Source organism: Motacilla alba, chromosome 9 (genome assembly GCF_015832195.1).
Source record: "Motacilla alba alba isolate MOTALB_02 chromosome 9, Motacilla_alba_V1.0_pri, whole genome shotgun sequence".
NCBI lineage: Eukaryota > Metazoa > Chordata > Aves > Passeriformes > Motacillidae > Motacilla > Motacilla alba.
In genome coordinates, this window is record NC_052024.1 from 16,812,431 (window position 1) to 16,833,324 (window position 20,894).

A 20,894-nucleotide genomic window follows, 5' to 3' on the forward strand; every position below is an offset into this window, starting at 1 on the left:
GCTCCCAAAACCAGACACTACCGGGGTGACATCAAAGCACTACACACACACCGAGGCCACCTGGGGCTGTCTGTGGGGACATTCAGGCCTCCCCCAGGCCGGGTCCCGACCGTGCCCGGCCACGGCAGGGAGCTGCGCTGCTCTACCTCCGCTCCTTCCTCGGGGGATGGCGATGAAACGCCTCTCCCCGCTCCTCAGGCCGTGCAACGGCGGATCTTCGCCACGGAGGTGGTGCCGGGAGGAAGGAGATGATGAGGAGGCAACGAGCAGCTCCCGCCCCGCTCCCGCCCCGCTCCCGCCGGGACGCGCCGCCCCGCGCTGTTGTGTCCCCGCCGGGCGCCCGTCGCCGCTCCCGTCGCGGGCGGAAGCGGAAGCGGCGGCGGCCGCGTGCGGCGATGGCGGCCCGCGGCACCGCGCGGCGCGGGGCGGGCGGGGGGTCCGCCCGCGGCCCCGACCCGCAGGAGGAGCCGCCGCCGCCTCTCCAGGCCGTGCTGGTCGCCGACAGCTTCAACCGCCGCTTTTTCCCGATCTCCAAGGACCGGCCGCGGGTGAGAAATCCCCTGTGGGTGCTGCTGCCTGCGCCGCGCCGGTGCCTCCGGGGCCGCCTGTCCGGTGTGCGCTGTCCCCGGGAGGCCGGGGTGCGCAGGGACCTGGAGAGAGGCCGGGCTGGGTCGGGAGGGGGCGAGGCTTCTCCCGCCCTCCTGCGCTCCGGCAGCTCTCGCTCGCAGGAGTTCGTGTCCCCGCTGGAGAGGCGGCGGGGATCGGTCGCTGTGTCGCGGCGCTCCGCTGTTCCATATGGCGTGGCGAGCTGCGCTGCTGGCTCCTCGGCTGCGGCTGGTGCGGGACCGGCGGCGGGTTTGGACGGGCTTGCTTCTGATAGAGAAACGAAATCTTGGCCCTTGCCAGCTGTAATGCGTGAAAGAATATGGCCAGAAAAATGGATGGGGGCAGTACTTTAAATACCCAGCTCAAAAGGCTCTGTGTTAAAGGAACATAAAAGGCTTCTGGAGACTTCAGGTCTGAATAATTATCTCACCTCGGTTGCTGATTAAGTGGTGGTGATGCTTGTAATTATACACGCGAGCTCAGGCCTGAAATGAAAGAGGAAAAAAAAAAAGAATTAAGGAATGGTATGCCATCATTCAGGTGTGACTCAGTAACTCAGTTTAATAAGTGTGAGTTGAATCTCAAGTTAAGAGAGTACTTACTTCACTTTAGGTTGGGGTTTTATTCCCCTTGTTTAATTCTGGACACTCGTATTCCTGTGGCTTCATCATTCATGTCTGACAGGTTTTTCTTGAAGCAGTTAAAGCCCGAGTCAGAATCAGCACTTTTCCAGTGTCTGTCATTTATCTGAGTCTTCTTGAAGAGTTTTCAGTGATAACTTCACTTGTTTATGCCTTCCATTCTGAATTGAGGATCTGCCCCTAGTATCACAAATTAGCTCTTACTGTTTAGATGAAGTCTAAAAGATTTTTGTAAAACCTGGTGGAGCAGTTGCCTTTGTTATGTTTCTTGTACCATTAATGTCATTATATCCCCAGGCTGGAAGGGGCTGTTGCTGATGTTGGGGTACTGAGTGTTTGTTCAGCTATCTGTATGTTTTTTTTGGTTTTGGTTTTTTTTCAGGCTCTTTTACCTATGGCAAATGTGGCCATGATTGATTATACCTTGGAGTTCCTAACAGCAACAGGAGTGGAAGAAACCTTTGTTTTCTGCTGTTGGAAGTCAGCTGAGATAAAGGAGCATTTGCAGTAAGAATCTCTTCACCTTTTTAGTTTTATCTTGGAAGGTATTTGTCTCCAACAAGCCTCAAAGGCCTCACTGATTCTTTTGAAAACCGTAAGAGGCACCGTTTCAGCAGTGGTCTCCCAGCGTATCTCAGAAAGGACCATCCCTGCTGTGCAGGAGGGTGGTTGTGCAGTGTGCTAGAAGGGCTGAGTGTTGTGGGGCTGCTCCTCAGTTCACCTTCGTGGTGTACCTGAGCCTGGCAATAGCAGGCACACTGTCACAGGATGCTCCTTGCACCCCTTTATAGGTGTGGCACACAGTGGGACACCGTCCTAGTGTGTCTGTGGGAACAGCCTCTTTATGCCTTCCTGATGGGTTTTTTTCCTTCTCCCAGAAAATCCAAGTGGTGCCGGCACACGTCTCCCAACACGGTGCGCTTTGTCACCTCGGACCTGTACCGCTCCCTCGGGGACGTGCTGCGCGACGTGGATGCCAAGTCCCTCGTCCGCTCCGACTTCATCCTGGTCACTGGCGACGTGGTGTCCAACTTCAATATATCCAAAGCCCTGGAAGAGCACAAGTAGGTGCTGGAAGGGTGAATCTTGCCTGGTGTGCTGAGCTGCGGTCTGTAGCTCTCTGAGGAGCGTTCTCATAGTTCTGCCCTCCTTTTTCAGGTTGCGTCGGAAGATGAAGAAGAACGTGTCCGTGATGACGATGATATTCAAGGAGTCCTCGCCTGGCCACCATGCCAGGTGCAAGGAGGATGACATTGTTATTGCTATGGACAGTGCCACAAACCGTGTCCTTCACTACCAGAGAACGCAGGGGCTGAAACGATTCCGCTTTCCTATGGTGCGTCTGGAGCCTGGCAGGGGGTAAAGGGCTGTGGTAGTGAGGCAGCCCACCCAAGGAGATGCTCCTTGAATGAGGGCTGGGGAACTGTCCTAGCTGCTCCTCTTGGAGGAGCAGATGATAGGCAGTAACTTGGGGTAAATGGCTTTTTTCCTCCTTGATCTTTATTTGAGGCTTGGTGAGATCATGCTGGGATCACGCATGTTTGTGTTTCATTCCAGTTTGAGCATGAGGTAGATGATTTCTCAGAGTTCAGGTTTTGACCTTTATTTCCTTTCCATGATGTAAAACGAGGGAGGGAGATTATGTGTGCTATTGCAGGGGCTCCCAGTTTGGGGTGCATATATCACTACCATACATAGACCATTTTTACCAAATCATTTAGGTTGGAAAAGAGCTCTGAGATCAGAGTCCAACCTTTGATCACCACCTTATCAACTAGACCATGGCATGTCCAGTCATTTCTCAAACACCTCCGGGGTGGAACACCAGCACCTCCCTGAGCAGTCCATTCCAGTGTTTAACAACCTTTTCCTTTTTGAAGTGTTGTTGAGCCTGACATGGGGTGGAATTACATCTCCTTTTACCTGTTTGTTCACCTAATAATGTAGTAAATGCTCTGTAAATGTCTGTGGAGGCACTTTCTCCATGAGATAGATGGATCAGTTTCATTCTTCAACTCATAACTAAGGCTGTGATTGTATAATATTTTCATCCCCAAATCAGTAATCAGGAGGTTATTTCATGTCTTCAAATGGAAGTACAAACCACTGTAGGAAACAAAAAAGAAACAAAACACAACAATACAAAGCTGACTCCCAGCTGTAAAAATTGCATTTGGATTTGTCAGTGGTTTTGTACAGTTGTAGTTCCCAGAGACTGAAGTAAGAAGCCTCCTGGAGGAAACGTGATTGTTGGAAGTGCAGACTGTTTCTTGGAGACCTGCACTGTGTAGAGGCAGGGACAGTCTCTGCTGGCTGACACTCAGCTCTTTGTGTGACCAGTCTTTGCCTGCTAAGATTTGGTCTAGTGTAGATTGTAGATTTCTCTGATCCTCAGAACTTCAGCTAGTTTAATAATTCAGTCAATACTGCCCCTGGCTTATAGAAGGCTTTTGGGGTTTGATACTGTATGAGGCACTCAGGTCATCTGAATTTTTTCCTCTTTCAGAGTCTGTTCCAGAACTCTATTGAGAACGTCGAGGTGCGCCATGACTTGCTGGATTGTCATATCAGCATCTGCTCTCCACAGGTGAGCCCTGCCCTTCCAAGGGTCCAAAATTCAGTCTGCACTGCTCTCTTGGTACTGCTGGTGTGCAGGGTGTGTGTGGCCTGCGTACCAGGTTTGTAAAACAGGAATGGCTGAGCTGAGGGCCTGGGTGATCATGTGGTGCTGCTTTGTGGAGCCCATGGGGGCTCAGTCTGTTGTTGGCATCCACTGCTCAAGCCCAGGGAGAGCTACATGGTGGATGCATCCAGAGACTGGCTGATTTGGCACAGAATGAAACTATTTCAGGAAATAAGTTATTTCACTTTGGGTATAATAACATCTGTGGAGCAGAGGTGATGGCTGTGCTGTGGAGAAGTGTCAGTACTTTTAAGCTGGTACCATGTTAGGGTAACATGCAGGGTTATTCCAGCTAAGGCTTGCTAACATATCTTCCAGATCTGATAAAGTTTGTCTGCAGCCTTCCTTTGGGGGTGAAACTACAGAGTAAGGCTGGGAAAGTTGCGTGGAAATGCTAAAGCAATGTCGTGTCCCTTTTGAAAATCAGAATCTGTTCCTGGATTCTGGAGGAGTAGTAGGGGGAGGAGATGGGAGGGTCAGTATTCCTAGCAGAAGGAGTCAGAGCTTTATTCAAGGCAAGACCATCACTTTCCTATATTGTATAACTTGGCTCTAACTATAGTATTTCCATGTACTTTATTTCTGGCAGGTGGCTGAACTGTTTACAGACAACTTTGACTACCAGACACGGGATGACTTTGTGCGTGGCCTGTTGGTGAATGAGGAGGTAAGGAGAGGGTTGTTACAGGGGAGATCCTGTTACTTTGCCTTAGAGAACCTTCTGATGTGCTCCTGCCTGTCTGCCAGGTCCTGGGGAACCAGATCCATATGCATGTAACAACAGAAGAGTATGGTGCTCATATATGCAACCTGCTGATGTACGAAGCTGTGTGCTCTGACATCATCCGGCGCTGGGTGTATCCTCTCACTCCAGAGATGAACTTCACTGATGACAAGAACCAGAGTTACACCCACTCCAAACACAACATTTACCGAGGGGTGGATGTGAGCCTGGGCCACGGCAGCGTGCTGGAGGAGAACGTGCTCATCGGGCAGGGAACGGTCATTGGCAGCAACTGCTCCATCACCAACAGTGTTATTGGGCAGAACTGTAGGATAGGTGAGTGCAGGAGTGGGGGATGTGCCAGCCTTGCCAGGCCAGGGCACACATTTGCTGGAATTCAGTTTTTAAAAGTGCCTTTTGCACTGAGAGAGAATGATGGTGGGTACTGATTGATTGCTAATGGGGAGAAAGGAGAAAAGCTTGGTTTTCCAGCAGAGGAAATAGATTAAAGTTTTCAGGGTACCGTAATGGAGCTGGAAAGTACTTCATGAAAATGAGTTGTTTCAGCAGCAGAGAATGCAGGACCTTTACTGATCTAGAGTTATCAACCACCACCATCCTGCAAATAAAGGACATCTGTCCCCATTTTCATGAGCTGTTTCCTAGCAGATCATTCCTAACCTTCCTCCCTCCTAGCTCACTCTTTCTTAGCCTTGGCTGGATTTTCTTTTTTTTTTTTTTTTTTGTGATTTGGCTGAATTTGTCCAAAACTGAGACATCAGTTGTTACTCTCAAGTCTCTGTAGAGAACAAATTTGTCTTTCAACTTTGGGTAAGAAGTGGATGTAGGCCTCTGAGGCAAATCTTCCCCTGTCATCTAACATCCACCGTGCATCAAGGGGGTTGGGAGTCACTAAGATGTAAGACTTAAGTAAGCCAGTAAGACTCATAAGACTCAGCAGTGTCAGAGAGCACCAGACAGCCTTCCTCAACATATTTGTTCTTGGTGGTGTGTAACAGGTGATAAAGTCACTTTGGATGGAGCTGTTCTGTGGGACCGAGTGCACATAGCAGATAACGTGGAGATCCACCATTCTGTTATCTGTGATGAGGCTGAAGTGAAGGAGAAAGTAAAGCTAAAGCCCCGCTGTGTCCTCTCTTCTCAGGTGAGCTGATTTTTGTCTGTTCTGCTTTCTGCCTTTCCTGGCAGGTTACTTATCTTACATTGTACTATTCCAGAACACAGGGCTGCCCCAAGCCTTTTTGCCGAGGTGGAGACTGTGCTACTGCTCCCACCCTTTTGTTCCCTTTGCTTGGCTGGGGCAGTATAGTCTGGCAAGTAGCAGTGCTGGTGTCTTCAGTTTCACTTACTAGTGACAGCTTGTCTGGAGCTGCTGGTGGAGGTACAAGGGGGCAGTCAGAGTGTTTGTCATTAAGATGTGTTTCACATATTTTCAGGTAGTAGTAGGTCCTGGCATCACTCTCTCTGAGGGCACAGTGATCTCTCTGCACCCCCCAGATGAGGAGGAAGAGGACGATGACCAGTTCAGTGATGATTCTGGTGTGAACAAGGAGAGCAAAGTGAAACTGAAAGGTATGAGAGTCTGTCTCAGTGCACTAAAGCTGTGCAGAAGGTTTTATCTTCCATGATCTTTTGAGGTCTTTACCAGCACAATTCCAGACACTGCAGTGCCAGAGTGGAGCTTAGTGCTGCATTCAACCTGGAACCCATGTGTTTTCATCAGGGCAAGCAAGGATACTCAGCTGTGTCCAAGGGCTTTCTCCTTGTGAAGTACTGTTGCTACAGTGTGGGTTTGTCAAGGGATCTAAACATGGTCTGCCAAATGTTGCTGCTGTAAGAAGGAGTAAATCACTTGTCAAAGCATGTGAGAAAATGAAAGCTGAAATCCACGTGCATCTGCAGGAATCCCAGCTCTCTCTTGATGAAGGCTCTTTAGGGGCAGTAACATGCAGGTTATACAGTCTATTTCAGGTTTACCCATAAGCAGATTCGCCACATCCCCACTGTGATTGCTGATTCCTTTTCAGGTTACAATAAAAAGGATGTAGGCTCAGAGGGCAGAGGCTATCTCTGGAAAGCAGATGACAAGAATGAAGAGGATGAAGAAGAGCAGAGGCAAAGCCTATGGGGTGAGGAAAAGTTTAGTGTGGTCACCTGGGGCTGAACAGACAAGTGTGTGTTGGGGAAACCGGCCAAGTGGGATGCTGGTGATTGTGTCTAGAGCAAGACCTGGGCTTTGTGAAGCAGACTGGCTCCAGATAACAGCATGTGTGCAGGGAAGGTAAAAGCAGGTCATGGACCAGATTCTCTCTACCTGTGCTCTGTGGAAGGTGTTTGTTAGATATTTGCCTTGCACTAACAAACAGAGCTGTCTGTGCTGGGAATGCTGCACTATGGGACACCAGGCCCTCCCTCAGATGGGAATATGCTTTGGCTATTCCAGGTGCTGCTGGCTTTCTTCCTGCCCATGGCAGTGTCTGCTGACATTGCTCCATTGTGACTCAGCAGTCTGTGCAAAATGCAGTTGCTTCTGTCCGTGTCCTTTGTTGTCTGCCTGCAGACTCCCAAAAAATCCCATTAATCCTCATGCCAGCTGTAGTGTTCCCTCTGCAGCAAATCTAATCATCTGGACCTGTAAATAGAAGCTTCCTTGCAAGGACAGATAGTTGCTGACTTGGTTGGGAAGTCCCTGGGACACCTGGTTCCTCATGGCATGTGATGGTTGCAGCTTTTGAGTGCTGAATGCTGCATCTTCTCCTTCCTCAGGCCCAGCTATGCACTCAGAGGAAGAGAGTGAATCTGACAGTGACCTGAGCATGGGCTCTGAGGAGCCAGACAGTCGGGCAGCTTCCCCTCAGCTGGATGACATCAAAGGTGAGATGAGCTCTGAGAAAGTACAGTGATTCTGTAGACACTGCAGTGTGTGAGGTTTGTGCTGCTTTCTCTGGGTGTATTGGAAAATTTGTGTACCTCTGTGATACATTGTTTCCTGATCTCACTTCCTGCATTTTCTACAGAGTTCTTTAGTATACCCTGTATCACTGCTGGTTAACCCAAGGCAGTCAAGGTTGAGGAACTAGCAAAGGGTCTCCATCTTTCTCATTCCTCATCACTGGACCTTCATGAAAGAGACCTTCTCTGAGCTGTCTGTTTAAATGGCAGTGTCATTGCCTAATTTTAGAGACTATGGGAAGGTCCAGCAGAGTTTCTCTGTATGGACAGCTTAGTACTTTAATCATTCTGGAGAAATAAATGTCCTTGCAGGAGTTTCCTCTTTTGGCAGAGATGTTTCAGTTTTCTGTTTTGTTGTGTTAAGCTTACCTGGATTTGAAAGAGATTCAGGCCAAATTGGAAAAACCCAAAACTTTCTCATGTTGGAATATTGCCTCAAAGGAAATTAAACCAATAAATTTTAGATTTGAATTAATACTTTCAGTTATTGGAAGATGAGGTTTGTCTGAATAGGAAAGGCCAGATTGAAAGTATAATAGAAACTCTGCTGTAAAAGTCTTCAGAGGAAAATAGCTTTGTACTGGTTTCTGTGGATAGATCAATGACACGTAGGTAGTTTCCTTTGTTTGAATTATATCCCACTATTTATAAGTATAGTTGCTGTGGGTTTGTGTCAGTGTACAGAGAACAAATAAACATCTGTATCAGAATGCTTTTTTGTGAAGGGCATCATTCCTTCAGTAATGAGCAGTTTGGAGAATCTGTGCTTTTCCCTCGTGTCTAACTGCCTGTCCTTTCTTTCATTAGTTTTCCAGAATGAGGTTCTGGGTACGTTACAAAGGGGTGAAGAAGAAAACATTTCCTGTGACAACTTGGTCCTGGAAATCAACTCCCTCAAGTGAGTCGGGGATGTCCTTAGGGATCCTCAGGGTGTCCTTAGGGATGTTGTCCCTTATGCTGAACAGCTGAGATTGACAGCAGGCATGTCAAAAGAAGAGGAGAAGCCACGTGAATGCCCATTGTTAGACATTTTATCAGTATGGAGCAGGAGAAATGCAGCTTAGACATGTTGACTGAATGACAGCAGGAGTTGATGGAGAGCACCAGCTGCACCTTTGTGGTTAGGCTTTTCCTGCCCCATCTCCATAACAAGAGATTGAATTGCTGCTAAATAACTGTGGACTGAACAGAAAAGGCCAGTTCTTGGCACGACTGCCTGGAAGTTCATGCAGGGTCTGTTGCTCTGGGCATTGCAGCATTCAGCCAGCTGCCTGCAGCTGGGGCTGTTCTGTGGTGTGACTTGTCCACAGTATTTTTACAGCAGCAAGTTTAGAACACATAACCAGAGTGCCTTTTATCTAGTGTTTCTCAAATCCAAACCTGTGTGCCTTCTTTTGTGCAAGAGCATTCCTACAGCACTCTGGTTAGTGTGAGGGTGCTGTCCCTGCAGCAGCTTGTTCCAGTTATGATAACAGATTTTCAGGACTTACGACCTTATGCAGAGTCTGATGCAATGCAAAGTGATTTTTTTATCTGAATATTTGGAAAACCAAATAAACAAATAAGAAATAGGTTGGGAATATGAAAATCATATTTTCTACTCTCTCTGTGGAAAGCTACAGTCTGCAGAGATCAGGCAGTGTGAAATGTTGAGGGTTTTTTGCCTTTTTCATTGTAGGTATGCATATAACATTAGCCTGAAGGAGATGATGCAGGTGCTCAGTAAAGTGATCCTGGAGTTCCCACTGCAGCAGCTGGATGCAAACCTGGACTCCCAGAACTATTTCTCAGCGTTGCTTCCTGTGAGTCGTGCTCCATTTGACTCTTCTTTGGGCTTGTCTCCTAGTGTATAGCAGTCTTTCTGTGTGCCCTAGGTAGCTCCTGCCTGAGAAATCTCTTTTGTTTAAGCCTGGAGCCACTTGAACTCCTTGAGTTCATGAGCCTCTCATTCTTCTATAGAAATAAAAATGAACTGAAACTGTTGTTCGTGTTTGACAGAGCTCAGCTGAGACTGTAGGTGTGGGAGCTCTACTTCACTACCTGTGGTTGTTTCTGTTGCCTGTGTGACACGGTAGAAGTGCATAATTTGTAAAAGAGAAAAGAGGAGGTCTGTTAGAGATGTCTTTACAGGCTTGCATTCCAGCAACCTGGTTCCAATCCATCTCAAGTCCTGTCCCTGGAGCAATGGGGATCACTCCTCTCCCAATGGGATCCTTTCCAAGCTCTTATTTTACTGCATACCATAATTGATGCCAATTTTTTTTCAGCCAAATGGAAAGGCATGATATTGTTGTCTTTGTGCAAAGATAAATTCTACTTTGTTGCTAGGGACATGGGTTGTATAGTTGGGTGTACCAATTTTAATTTCCTGCCTTATGGCAGACAAAATAGGGTAGAATCTGTTTTAAAAAGCAGGCAGTCTTCTCTTAATAGTTTTGTTCACCCAAGCTGAAGTCATTGTAGTATCTTTGTCTCCTTGGTATAGTCCATTTATGTATTTGATGTCACAAACTACAGATTCTGAAGATGTTCTTTCAGAATGAATAGGTCTGACACATGTTTGGGACAGACTACTTCATTTTTTTTAGGACTCCTTTCTTTTGGGAGATTGAGAGGAACACTAGACTTCCTTGTAATCCTTTCTCTGAGGAAGTGTGTGCTTTCAATTGATGGGAAAGGGTGGAAAACTAATTCTCCTTTGTGTAGATGTAAGCATGCTACTTAATTCACCTCTTGGACATGTGAAGATTCCTTTTGCAGAAAACATCCATGTAAACTGATCTGTTCTTCAGATGGCTTAGTGAGATTTTGCTGCTCACTCTGTTTAAATTCTGCTTGCTTTTGTTCATTTTTCCACACGGTTTTCTTGAATAGCATGTCCTGTCCTAGAAAAAGAGAATTAAAGGAGGAGGACTGAGGAAAATGTTGGAGCAGGTGTTAGATTCAGAGTGGAAAGCAGTACATCTAGACAACAGCTTGTGTGGAATTGGTAGCTATATAGGATGGGGTTTTTTTTAATCCCACCTGGGATATGGCATCTCTTGGTCTCCCAGATTAGGCTCTTAACTGTAGCATGAGTGGGAAAGGAGAATTTCACTGCAGCACTCAGTCAGAAGATGTTCTAGTCTGGGATGAAGCATATAAATGCCTGAAGTTTTGTGCAATTGCCCCAAACCCCTAGAAGCTACAGACAATGGTAGTACATGAAGAGTTTCTCTGGGTAACTTTGTCCATATCTTTGTCATCAAAGGAAATTTATTGCTCATGTATAGCAGCAGAGAGAGCAATCCAGCTCACCTTTAGTGAGAAGTAGTAATAATCAAAATGTGATGTTTAGAGTGGCCATGTGTCATGTCATGGGCAGGTGGCACTTGTCTAGGCAGGGAATTGTGTTAATTTATGAAGTACAAATTACCCTTAGATTTATCGAAGAAAGCCAGGTGTCAAACCAATTGACCATCATGGCAGCCAGTTTCTCCATATTCTCCCTTGTAAAGAACCTGGAAGTTTCTTAGAGAATCCTTCACTGTGTTCAGGATTGCTGTGCTGGCTTTCTGCACTGCATCAGCAGGAGCACAGTCTCCTGGAGAGGCACAGGTGTGTTCACTTGCACTCATGGTGTTTGTCACTGTTACAATAACCCAGTATTTGGGATGAGATATACCTCTAACAGATGTAGTGACCCAGCCTTCAAAGGCTTATTAAACACACATCACTGTTCTTCTGAGGCAGCAGCTTTGTGTATTTAGCAGCAGTGCTCTGCAAAGATCAGTTCTTCAGGCAGAAGTTGTGCAGCATCTGGAACAGGGGCTTTTCTGCCCCTTGCAATTCCCTGGTTAGTAAAAAGTACACTCCATTAATTTACTAATTCTTATTTACACTCTGCAAATCCCAAGTACAGGCTGGTGTAGTTGCTGCTGAAGTCTGCAGCTAAAATTGCCTCAGGCAAAAGCAGTTTTGAGCTGAGAGCTGCTCATGATGGAGTAGTTATGGAAAAGTGTTATTTTGTGTGAGATGGGGCTACCTGCATTCTGACAGTGATGGGTATCAGAAGCCCACTGAACCTTACAGATCTGTTTTATGTTTCTTACTGTCTTTGTAGCTCAACTCTGACCAAGAGATGCTGAAGTAAGATGGGTTGCTTATGTGAAACCTATGGCAGAGCAGTCCCAGGCAGCTCAGGAGGGGAAATTGTGGGAATGCCATAGTTGTAATGTATGGTTTGACTTAAAACTACACTATGTGGTCTGAAGTACTGGCCCCTGAGCATGGAGCTCTAAAGTGTTGCAGCAATTTTAGGAAACAAGCATCTGGTAAAGGATATGCCCGTGGGTATTTTTTCAGATGAAACAAGGAGGCTTGACAAATAGAGGTATCCAGTTTGATGTGTGTCAGGCGTCTCGTTCAGCTCTTGTGCAAGTTGTAAAGCAGAGAAGGTGCAGAAATAGACCTTTCCTAGAACTATAGACCTTTCCCAGAACTGGGATTCTGTAATGGAGTGCATGTGAACACACTGTGGGATTGCTTATTTGGAGACCAAATGGATTTCTGCTGTCACTGAAGCCATTTATGGTGATCAGCACAGATGCTGTTGTGGTCTAACTATGCCCATTAGCACCAGTTACAGTGCAGTGCATGTTCTCAACTTGACATGGTATATTTTTTCTTCTTTCCCTTTTCCAGCAGCAGGCACACTGAATTGAGTCCTGGGGCTGTGAGTGTTTTCTGTATAAATAACCTGCTTTCAGAAACTCACCAGTGTCTGGTTAGGTTTGTGCCTGCTTATGATTTAAAGGTGTTAATAGAAAGGTATTACAAATTGTTTCTTAGCCTGGAAGGAACTTTCCAGTAGCTTTACTGCAATTGAGGTGAAGATTCCAAAGAATAATAAGAATGGGGAGATGGTTGTAGAGGAGGGAAGAGTGTTTAGCATTAAGCATTTTGCTAAAGTACTTCCTGTAAATATGCCACAGAGCCCTCAGCTGTTTTATTGTCATACCATGATGATCAGGATCATTCTGTGCTGTTACTGCTGTTCCTTAAACCAGTCAATGCAATGTACCACTGTACAGATGAGTTTGCTTGCACTAATCCCCATCTTTGTTTCTGCTTGAGGCATGCAAATTCCAGCAGGGTTGCATAGCAGATGTGTCTGAAGAAATGATGGGGTGCAATGCTACAGAGTAGATGAGCCCTGCTTCCTAGCTGAGGCTACCTTTGGTAGTCCACACCAGCCTGGATATCTCCATAGCCGGGGTTGTAGCTCTGCTGTGTGTCCTGGAGCTCTCCCTCTCTCAGGTCTGCTGCCTGGTAACAGTTATCCTGGACAGTATAATGCTGATTGACCCCAAGTGTAGGTGACTCAAAGCTTCTTCATCGCACCCCAAGCCCCTGCGAATTGCGAGTTTCCCTTCAAAACAGACCAGATGTGTGCTGTAAGGAGACACTGCTGAAGGCACAGCAGACCTGTGTATCTGTGCAGGCATGCCAGGAGTGTAGTTTCAGGATCACCTGCTGTTGAATTACTCCATTTAGAAAGATGTGGAACTCTGATTTAATTTCCTGCAGTGCTTTTGTAGGATGGTCAGGTCATGATCTGGCCAATGAAGAATTTTTGTATCTTATCCGAGTTCTGATACCTTTTAAAATTTTTATGGGATCTAAGTATTACCTCCTATCCCAGATTCAGGTCAGTCTGTGCTGCTTTGCAGAGCTCCCTGCTGCATATTTCCCAGATATGTACAACAAGGGAAAGAGCTGTGGGGGACTTGGAAATATTGTTTGAAGAGGCAGCACTAAAATCCTTAAACTTAAGACTTCAAGAAAAATAAGCCTTGAAGGAGAGAACAACTAATAGTGTAACAACTTCTTGCTCTTCATCCTTCCCACTCATTCCCTGCAGCAGGCTTCAGGATCTAAACAAGCCTCTAGGCACACAGCAAAAGTGTGATTTGCACTTAGGGGCTGCTCTGACACGTTCTTGTTTTAGGGGTGGTTGTTTTTCACTGTTCACTTCTACTCAGCTGGTAATTAACCTGGCATTATCTTTTTCTGTGTTTCCTTATTCGTCCTTCTGCTTTGAAGGAAAATTCCACTGAAATGTCAGCTGCTCTGTGGGGGGAGGCTGTGAATAGCATGTAGGTATCTCTCCTTATCAGTCTGCAGTGAAGAGATTTTGTTTGAATACCAGACTCCATTGAACACATTCATTGTGATGATCTGGTATTCCATACAGAGAGGCAAAAACAAGAAAGCTAACAGATATTCTGAAAGCTTAGTAAAACCAGGTTCTGTCCTCACATGTGAGACTCAATATCACCTGTTTCACGGACAGAGAGGGTAAAATACCTGAAGCAGTCAGCTGAATAGTTTCATAAAATGCTTCCCTGGATCACTTTCTTGGTGTAACACAGCTGAGGCACAGGCCTGAGTGCACCCATCCATCTCAGCTCAGGAGCTCTTCTGTGTTTTCTCCCTGCAGCTGTTGAAGAACTGGACCCCGTTGTTTAAGAACTACATAAAACGAGCATCAGATCACTTGAATGCCTTATGTGCCATTGAGGAATTCTTCTTGGAACATGACAGTCTCTGCACATCGATAGCTAAAGTGAGTATCCTCTCCCAAATCTATTTTTGCTAGATTCACAGTGGAATGCATCCTATTTACATCATCACCTCTCTGCTTTAAGGGAGAGAATTTTGGAGTCTCGGTGGAGAGGGTGTGTAGAAAATCCATTTACAACAATTTCTTTAAAAAGAAAAAATAGTTCTGTGTCTGCCTGTGCCTCTGAGGGAGCACAGCTGATGGTGAGTATTAATTACCAGCCTGCAGCCTGTGGGGAGCTATTATTTTGCAGCTTCCAACATAGATGCCCTTGTGTGACGCTGGAAGAGGCGAGGCCAGAGACTTGCTCTAGGAAGAGAGCAAGTCTTCTTCTTCAAGAAGAGCTCTTCTCTTCATTTATCTCCCCATGGTCCCTGGGATCTCACTACTAAATGGTTTATCCTACTTTGGAGTGCAAAACACAAAAGCTGGGAATAAAAGTGGGATTTTATTCAGGCTGAGCTAGTTATGAAATTGGGAGTAAAGGGAGTCTGTCATGTGGCTTATTATCTGTCTCCCTGCTTCTGAGAATTTTCCTGTATTCCTCCTCACCATCGTTCACAAATATTTTGTCCCTGCATTCTGTCTGCTTTATCACATGGAGAGCATTTGACTTGGATTACAAGGCTCCTTTAGCAGCAACTCAGGAAGCCCCTGTCTGTTTTGGAAGAGCTCTCCTAGAGCCTGCTTAACTCTTGATTCCTCAAGAAAGAGTAATCCTAACTTCTGCTACCAGTGCTTCTGGCTGATGGCAGAACACTTAGGACTGGAGCCAAAAGCCTTCAGTTTGGTGAGCCAAAATGTCCTTGAATTACAGCAATTGTGTGGCATGTGTCCATTGTTCTAGAGGCCTGGGTTTCCCTAGAGGCTGGGAATTGAAGTGACACTTTATATTTGGAGTTGGCAGCCAGCTTTGTTATCGCTCTGCTGCAAGGAGACCGACCGCGAAGAGCCTGCTCTGCCTGAGCACAAAGGCACCCTGAGAAAGGCTGATCGCATCTCCCCCTCGCTCACGGGGCAGGGGCTGAGCTGAGGAATGACCAATTGCTTTGACACCTGCCATAAGGCACTGCAGAGAGAGCTGGCAGGAGGAGGGGCACAGCTGGATAGGTTCATGCTCCTCTGCACGTGTCACTGTTGAATGTGAGCCGGCATCAGTTGCTCATTGCATCTGCTTTGGGGATGGCGTTTGGGTTGCTTTAAAAAGAGAACTTATGTCTTGAACTGATGTCCTTTGTGACCCCTCATTGCCCACTGCTCTCAGTCATACCCAGCATCCTCAGAGCTGAAGCCGATGGGGCTTGAACTTTGGCTCATGATGTGTCACAGCATCTGTCAGGAACATAAGGCTTGGTAGGAGAATCACGGTTATTTTTAACAGTAGAAGGAAAATGAAGCAGACTGAGTGCCTTCTGGTGAAGACAGAGCTGAGAGACACAGATTACGTGCAAACTTTGTACTTGGACATGAGCTAGTCCCAAAAGAGTTTATAGAGAGCCTGTTGCTCTTTTCTCATTGATGCAGGTGTTGATGACATTTTACCAGCTGGAAATTCTGGAAGAAGATGTAATTCTCAATTGGTTCTCTTTGCGGGACACGTCTGACAAAGGAAAGCAGCTTCGTAAAAACCAACGGGTGAGTCCCAAAGGTGTTGGGAGAGGCTGGGGTGGGGGGAGAGAGACAGACAACAGCTGCTGAAAGAAACTTCGAGTAAAGTTTGGTGTCACTGTCACCTTCTGTGGAGCAGCTGCCATCACATGGTAGGCCAAGAAACACACCAGTGCACTGAACACTAAGCAACAGAGATTTGTTCTCCAGAACAATTTCTGTGCATTCTGCCATATTCATCCTGTTTGGATAAGGAATGGAGGTAGTATGAGGATTGTTTGTAGTGGGCTCTCTGTAGCACGAGGCCAGCACTTTCTGGAGTAGCAGCACGGCTTCTCTAAGCCAACACCCATTTGAAATGGGCTTTAGGCCAATGCCCTGTGTGCTGGCCCCATGCAATTCCTTTGAAGCTTTCATTCCTGGCTCAGCAGTCCCTTCACATATATTTCTAAGCATTTGCTGTACTGAGTAGTTTCATTTGGCTTCTGTTGCAAGGAGCATATAAACTTCCCTCCTCCATCAGGCAGAACTTTGTGCTGCAGTTTGGCTGAGCCCTGTTCCAGTCCTCCTCCCTGGATCTGGAAGAGAAGTAAAGGAAAAAAAGCCATCTAAAGAACAACTTTGTTCAAGACCTTTGCAAAGTCAGCTATTAGTATAGGTCAGCAGTGCTTTCAGCTGCTTGTTCAAGCCCAGTTAAAATGTAAAATGAGCTGCCTTTTTAATAGCAGTTTCTGAGGGACGAGTTTTTTTCCCAGCAGAGTTTTTCTGACATGTCAGCTAAGGTGCAGCTGCCATCTCTTTGCCCTGAAGCTCTGAAAACCTCTCAAGGTTTTGTCTTTGGCTGAGTGTTGGAGGGATTGTCTGACTGGAGGAATCTCCCTTATGAGTTTAATCAGTCTGCATTTGTCTGTGGCATCCCAGTTGTTTTTCACCTAATTGTCTCTCGCTCCTTTAATGTGCCTCCATTTCTGTTTCTCCTGGAAATGCGGTTTGAACCGGTTCCGACCAGTTTGAACCAGTTCGAACTGGTTTTGACCGGTTTGGACCGGTTCCAACCAGTTTGAACCGGTTCCAACCATTTGGAACCAGTTTGAACCGGTTCTGACCGGTTTTTACCGGATGCTCACTCACACAGTGTATTTGTTGGGCATTTCCAGCATCTCCTGGGTGTCAGTTGTTACCCAATTACGTTTCATTCTCTCTGCAGCTCCAGAAGTTCATCCAGTGGCTGGAGGAGGCAGAGGAGGAGTCGTCTGATGGCGACCAAGACTGACATGGTGGCTCAGCATGAGAAGAGGCTCTCACTGCCTTTCTGGGCCAAGTGGGCAGGGCAAGATCAATGCCAGTGCATGGTGTATAGATGTGGGGCCTGACATCGAAGTGACTGACAATCCCATCATTAATTCAGTTGTGTGTTCCCAACTTTGCCACTTCCCTCCCTCCCTCCCTCCCTCATTTGCTCCTTATGTTGCAACCCAGTATAAAAACTATAAGGGAAAAGCAGGAGGCGGTCATCCTAAAATCCCTCTGGAGCCTGGATATGATGTACTATCAGCTATCTTTTGGGAGGTCCTTGTTACTAATACAAAGGGAGAGAGTAGATGCAAATGCATATGATGCCCCTGTAGATCTAACCATGAGGGTTGTGGAAGAATGGTCACACAGCTGAGGTATTTGGAGTCATTGTTGCTTCTGGAGCTAAGGGAACTCCTGCTGAAGAGACACCGGCAAGGTTGGTGAGTAAGAGCATGTGGATTAGGATCTGGAGTGCAGGACTAGAATTCAGGAGTTCTTGTGCCTAAAGAAGATGCAGCTGTCTGAGGATGCCCAAGGCATTTTGCAGCCTAGAAGGCACTTCTGTGATCTTTCCAAAAGGGAAAATCTCTTGCCATCTGCCATGCTAGGATCTGACACGAATTGCACAGTGGAGTTGGTAAAACCGTGTGTTTCCTGTGCTGTAGAACTGGGGGTGATGTGTGCTCAGCTTCCCCACAGGGTTGGTTGATGGCTGTACGGATCACCATATCCTGCATGTGGTCGTTCTTCTGTGCCCCCAGCTTAGCAGACATGTTTTAGAGAAGTGTCTGTTTCTTATTTTTTTATGAAAAGGGAGCAGAGGTGCCTGGCTCCTCCTGCTGCACCAACTACACTTGTATTTTGCCCTGGGGGCATTGACTGCACCAGTTGCTTTGAGGAGAATGCAAGTTACTAAGTTCTTCTCCAGTGTGAAAAGGAGCGAATGGTATTTCCTTCAGCAGCACACAGTCTGTGTATCCACATGATTTCAGTTATATAAGCTTGCTTTCTTCATGGTCGTTTATTTATTTGAAACTTCCCTCAGACAGCAGGGAAAGTACTGCAGACCCACTGTGAAGCTCTGCAGCTGCAGAGCAGCTTGGCAGGCGGCAGGGAGTGAGTGTGCCTCTGGCTCTGACAATGTGTGGCAGCAGCAAGGCTGTTAAAAACAGCTTACTTGGAAGTGTCACTGTGCTGCATTCTCCCCTGCTCTCAACAGAGTGAAAAGGGTGCTGCAACCATCAGCTTGTGTTCATAGGTGGGTTATTTGTTGGATGTGCTGACCTAGCCTCTGCCCCTTCAGGAGGAGCGTGGAATAAATCCTTTGCAGGGGGAAATGCACTGGAGCTGCCCACTCAGGATATTTACTTGGCCGTTCCGTGGTGCCACAATTGTCAGTGAGGGGACAGCATTGGATGCTGGAGACCAGGGATACTGCTTCTAAAAAGCTGATGTTCAGGCAGGGCCATCTTGTGCACTCACACTATCAGTTGCCAGGATTGTGCATAAATGTCCTTGTTTTCTGACATTGCAAACTCAGTCTTGTAAATGTTGGGGAAATAGTTGGTATCTGAATTTTCTGTACCTGCCAATATTTAATTCAGGGAGCAAATAAAAACTATCCTGGTGTTACCAGCTTGTTTGTTTTTTTTTGACTTGAAATTGTATGCCTCCAGTTTTACATGCCTGAGCAGGACTTCATGTGTAAGTTAAATAACTCATCACTGCTTTTTCCTCAGATTTTAAGCACACAATAGCCAGGTAGGAAATCAGCACAGCATTGAATTGGTGAAAGCGTTTGATGGTAACTCGAGTCCTGTTTGCAACTAGAGAACAATTCATTAAAACTTCTCAACTTGGAATCCTGAAGTGGGTGAGGTTTGGTTTTGTACAGAATTATGTTGCAAAGATGAACCTTAAATCCAAAGAAATCTGTTATTATTTGTCATTATGGGAATTGATGGGAATGTTGGCTGATACGTCATGCATTGTGTCCTCCTGATGCTGGGAAATAAGAACTGGCAGAGGCAGGGAGCTGGCAGAGGCAGCTACAGAAAAATCATTTACAAACCCTGTAAGACTTGGTAATTTTAAAATCTCCTTGGACATCTCAAATATTTTTTTTCCTTTTACAGGGTAAAGATGGCTTAAGAATAAACTTAACATGTAGTGCTGTAAATGGCTCAGTTTTGCCAGAAGTTCTTGATTATTTCTGCCAAGAAACAATTCCACTTTTGTTTTTTCCACATTCCTTCCTCCTTTGCTCCAACTTTGTGGTATGAGCTGCTTTTTACCTGAGAGTTAAAATCCAAGGGGAGAGTGTTGCTCTATGGCCACATCCTTCAGGCGTTGGTGGTGTGTGTGGTGGGGTAGCTTTACAGATGCCAAGAATAGAGTAGCAAAAATAAAACAAATTAGAACACTTGATACTCTCCAAGGTGGAGTTCTGGCATGGTGCAGCATCCTTATGTACTGATACGTGTTGAACTTTTTAAAGGAGCATTTATTCCATTGCTGAAGTGTAGGGTGGGCTTGGTTCTTTGTTGTTGCTTCAGTCAAGATGTTTTTTTGTTTGGAAGACTAGAAATGCCTTTGAGAGCAATCTTGAATGTGGAATCATTGCTGCCTGTCTCTCAGCAATGTAAGCAGTTAAATATTTTATTTTCCTATGACTATAATAATCAACTTGTCTGCCTTCCTGTCTGACAGGGAGGGATGGATGGATGGATGGATGGATGGATGGATGGATGGATGGATGGATGGATGGATGGATGGATTGAAGGAAGGAACCTGGTGTTCCTGTATCAAACTTACAACTTCAGTTAACAATAGTAACCCTTTTAAAAGAAGATAATAATTTGGTTTTGCTTAAAGGTGTAAGTGGTGGAACTCAACTACATCCACCTCTGCTTTAGGCTGTTCCAAGATGCACTACAGAGTCTGAAGCCTGTGTACTGTGTAAGGAGGAGCAATGTTATCAATGCTGCAATTTTAAAGTTCAATAATTACAAAAATAAGCCAACAGGCAGTTCAGAAACTCTTCCTTGTGGACCTTGGAGTGCACAGCACAATCCCCTCCTGCTAATTTCTTTGGCACTGTGTTCTTAACTTCCATTCAGTGAGTCATACAGCACAAGGCCTCTGTGAGCAGTGAAACTGATCTATCATTGAGTCTACTCAGTCACTTGGCCTGTTTTAAAAGAAAAGGCAGCTGTAGCAGAGAGATTTCATCTACTACCACCCTGGGTAGGGGTGTGGCACCCCTCCCCTGAGCCGCATGTGATCCCTTGGGAGCTCAGCACTACGGAAACCTGCCCTTTTGGTAACAGAAATGTCTAATGTTTACAGTGGAGGCTCTGAGGCGGATGAGACAGTGGCCCTGCCAGGGATGCACTAGGATTCTTTCACATGTGCCTGCTTTTGGGACAGGGAGGCAAAAGGACGTTAAGATTAGCTCGGTCAGGGTTGACATAGGAAGAACCAACTTAAACTGAACTTTTCCATTCCTGACCTGGATTCTTCATTCCAGGTACACCAGCTTTTACCACAGAGCTCCGAGCACAAGGAAATTACAATCTTCCAAGAACTGATGTGGAAACATGGGAGAGTCTCAGACCTCTTACAACTTCTGCTTACCTGAGGACTTGCCTGGAATTTTTATTCTTTTTTCAGTTTAATGTCAGGTTCTTCCCCCAGTCTAGCAGTGCTGCCCAGGTAATTACTGGCAATGCCTGCAGGACTCTTTAATGCATCAGAAGG

At 46.2% G+C, this 20,894-nt stretch overlaps 1 protein-coding gene across 1 annotated transcript; it reads left to right on the plus strand.

Moving 5' to 3' along the window:
* The first annotated feature begins 395 nt into the window (after nucleotides 1–395).
* EIF2B5 (eukaryotic translation initiation factor 2B subunit epsilon) lies at nucleotides 396–18,770 on the plus strand. Its single transcript, XM_038146234.1, has 16 exons — nucleotides 396–548; nucleotides 1,630–1,754; nucleotides 2,126–2,311; nucleotides 2,406–2,583; nucleotides 3,754–3,834; nucleotides 4,520–4,597; nucleotides 4,678–4,990; nucleotides 5,674–5,819; nucleotides 6,112–6,247; nucleotides 6,703–6,804; nucleotides 7,442–7,549; nucleotides 8,435–8,525; nucleotides 9,306–9,429; nucleotides 14,109–14,234; nucleotides 15,756–15,866; nucleotides 17,047–18,770. The coding sequence occupies exons 1-16, from the start codon at nucleotides 396–398 to the stop codon at nucleotides 17,110–17,112; spliced, it is 2,124 nt and encodes a 707-aa protein (XP_038002162.1). The 3' UTR covers nucleotides 17,113–18,770.
* The last annotated feature ends 2,124 nt before the right edge of the window (nucleotides 18,771–20,894 follow it).

Coding starts and splice junctions, on each gene's coding strand:
- EIF2B5 (XM_038146234.1), top strand. CDS start 396: ATGGCGGCCCGCGGCACCGCGCGGCGCGGGGCGGGCGGGGGGTCCGCC. Junction 2,584..3,753: donor AACGATTCCGCTTTCCTATG/GTGCGTCTGGAG, acceptor TTCCTCTTTCAG/AGTCTGTTCCAGAACTCTAT. Junction 4,598..4,677: donor GCCTGTTGGTGAATGAGGAG/GTAAGGAGAGGG, acceptor CCTGTCTGCCAG/GTCCTGGGGAACCAGATCCA.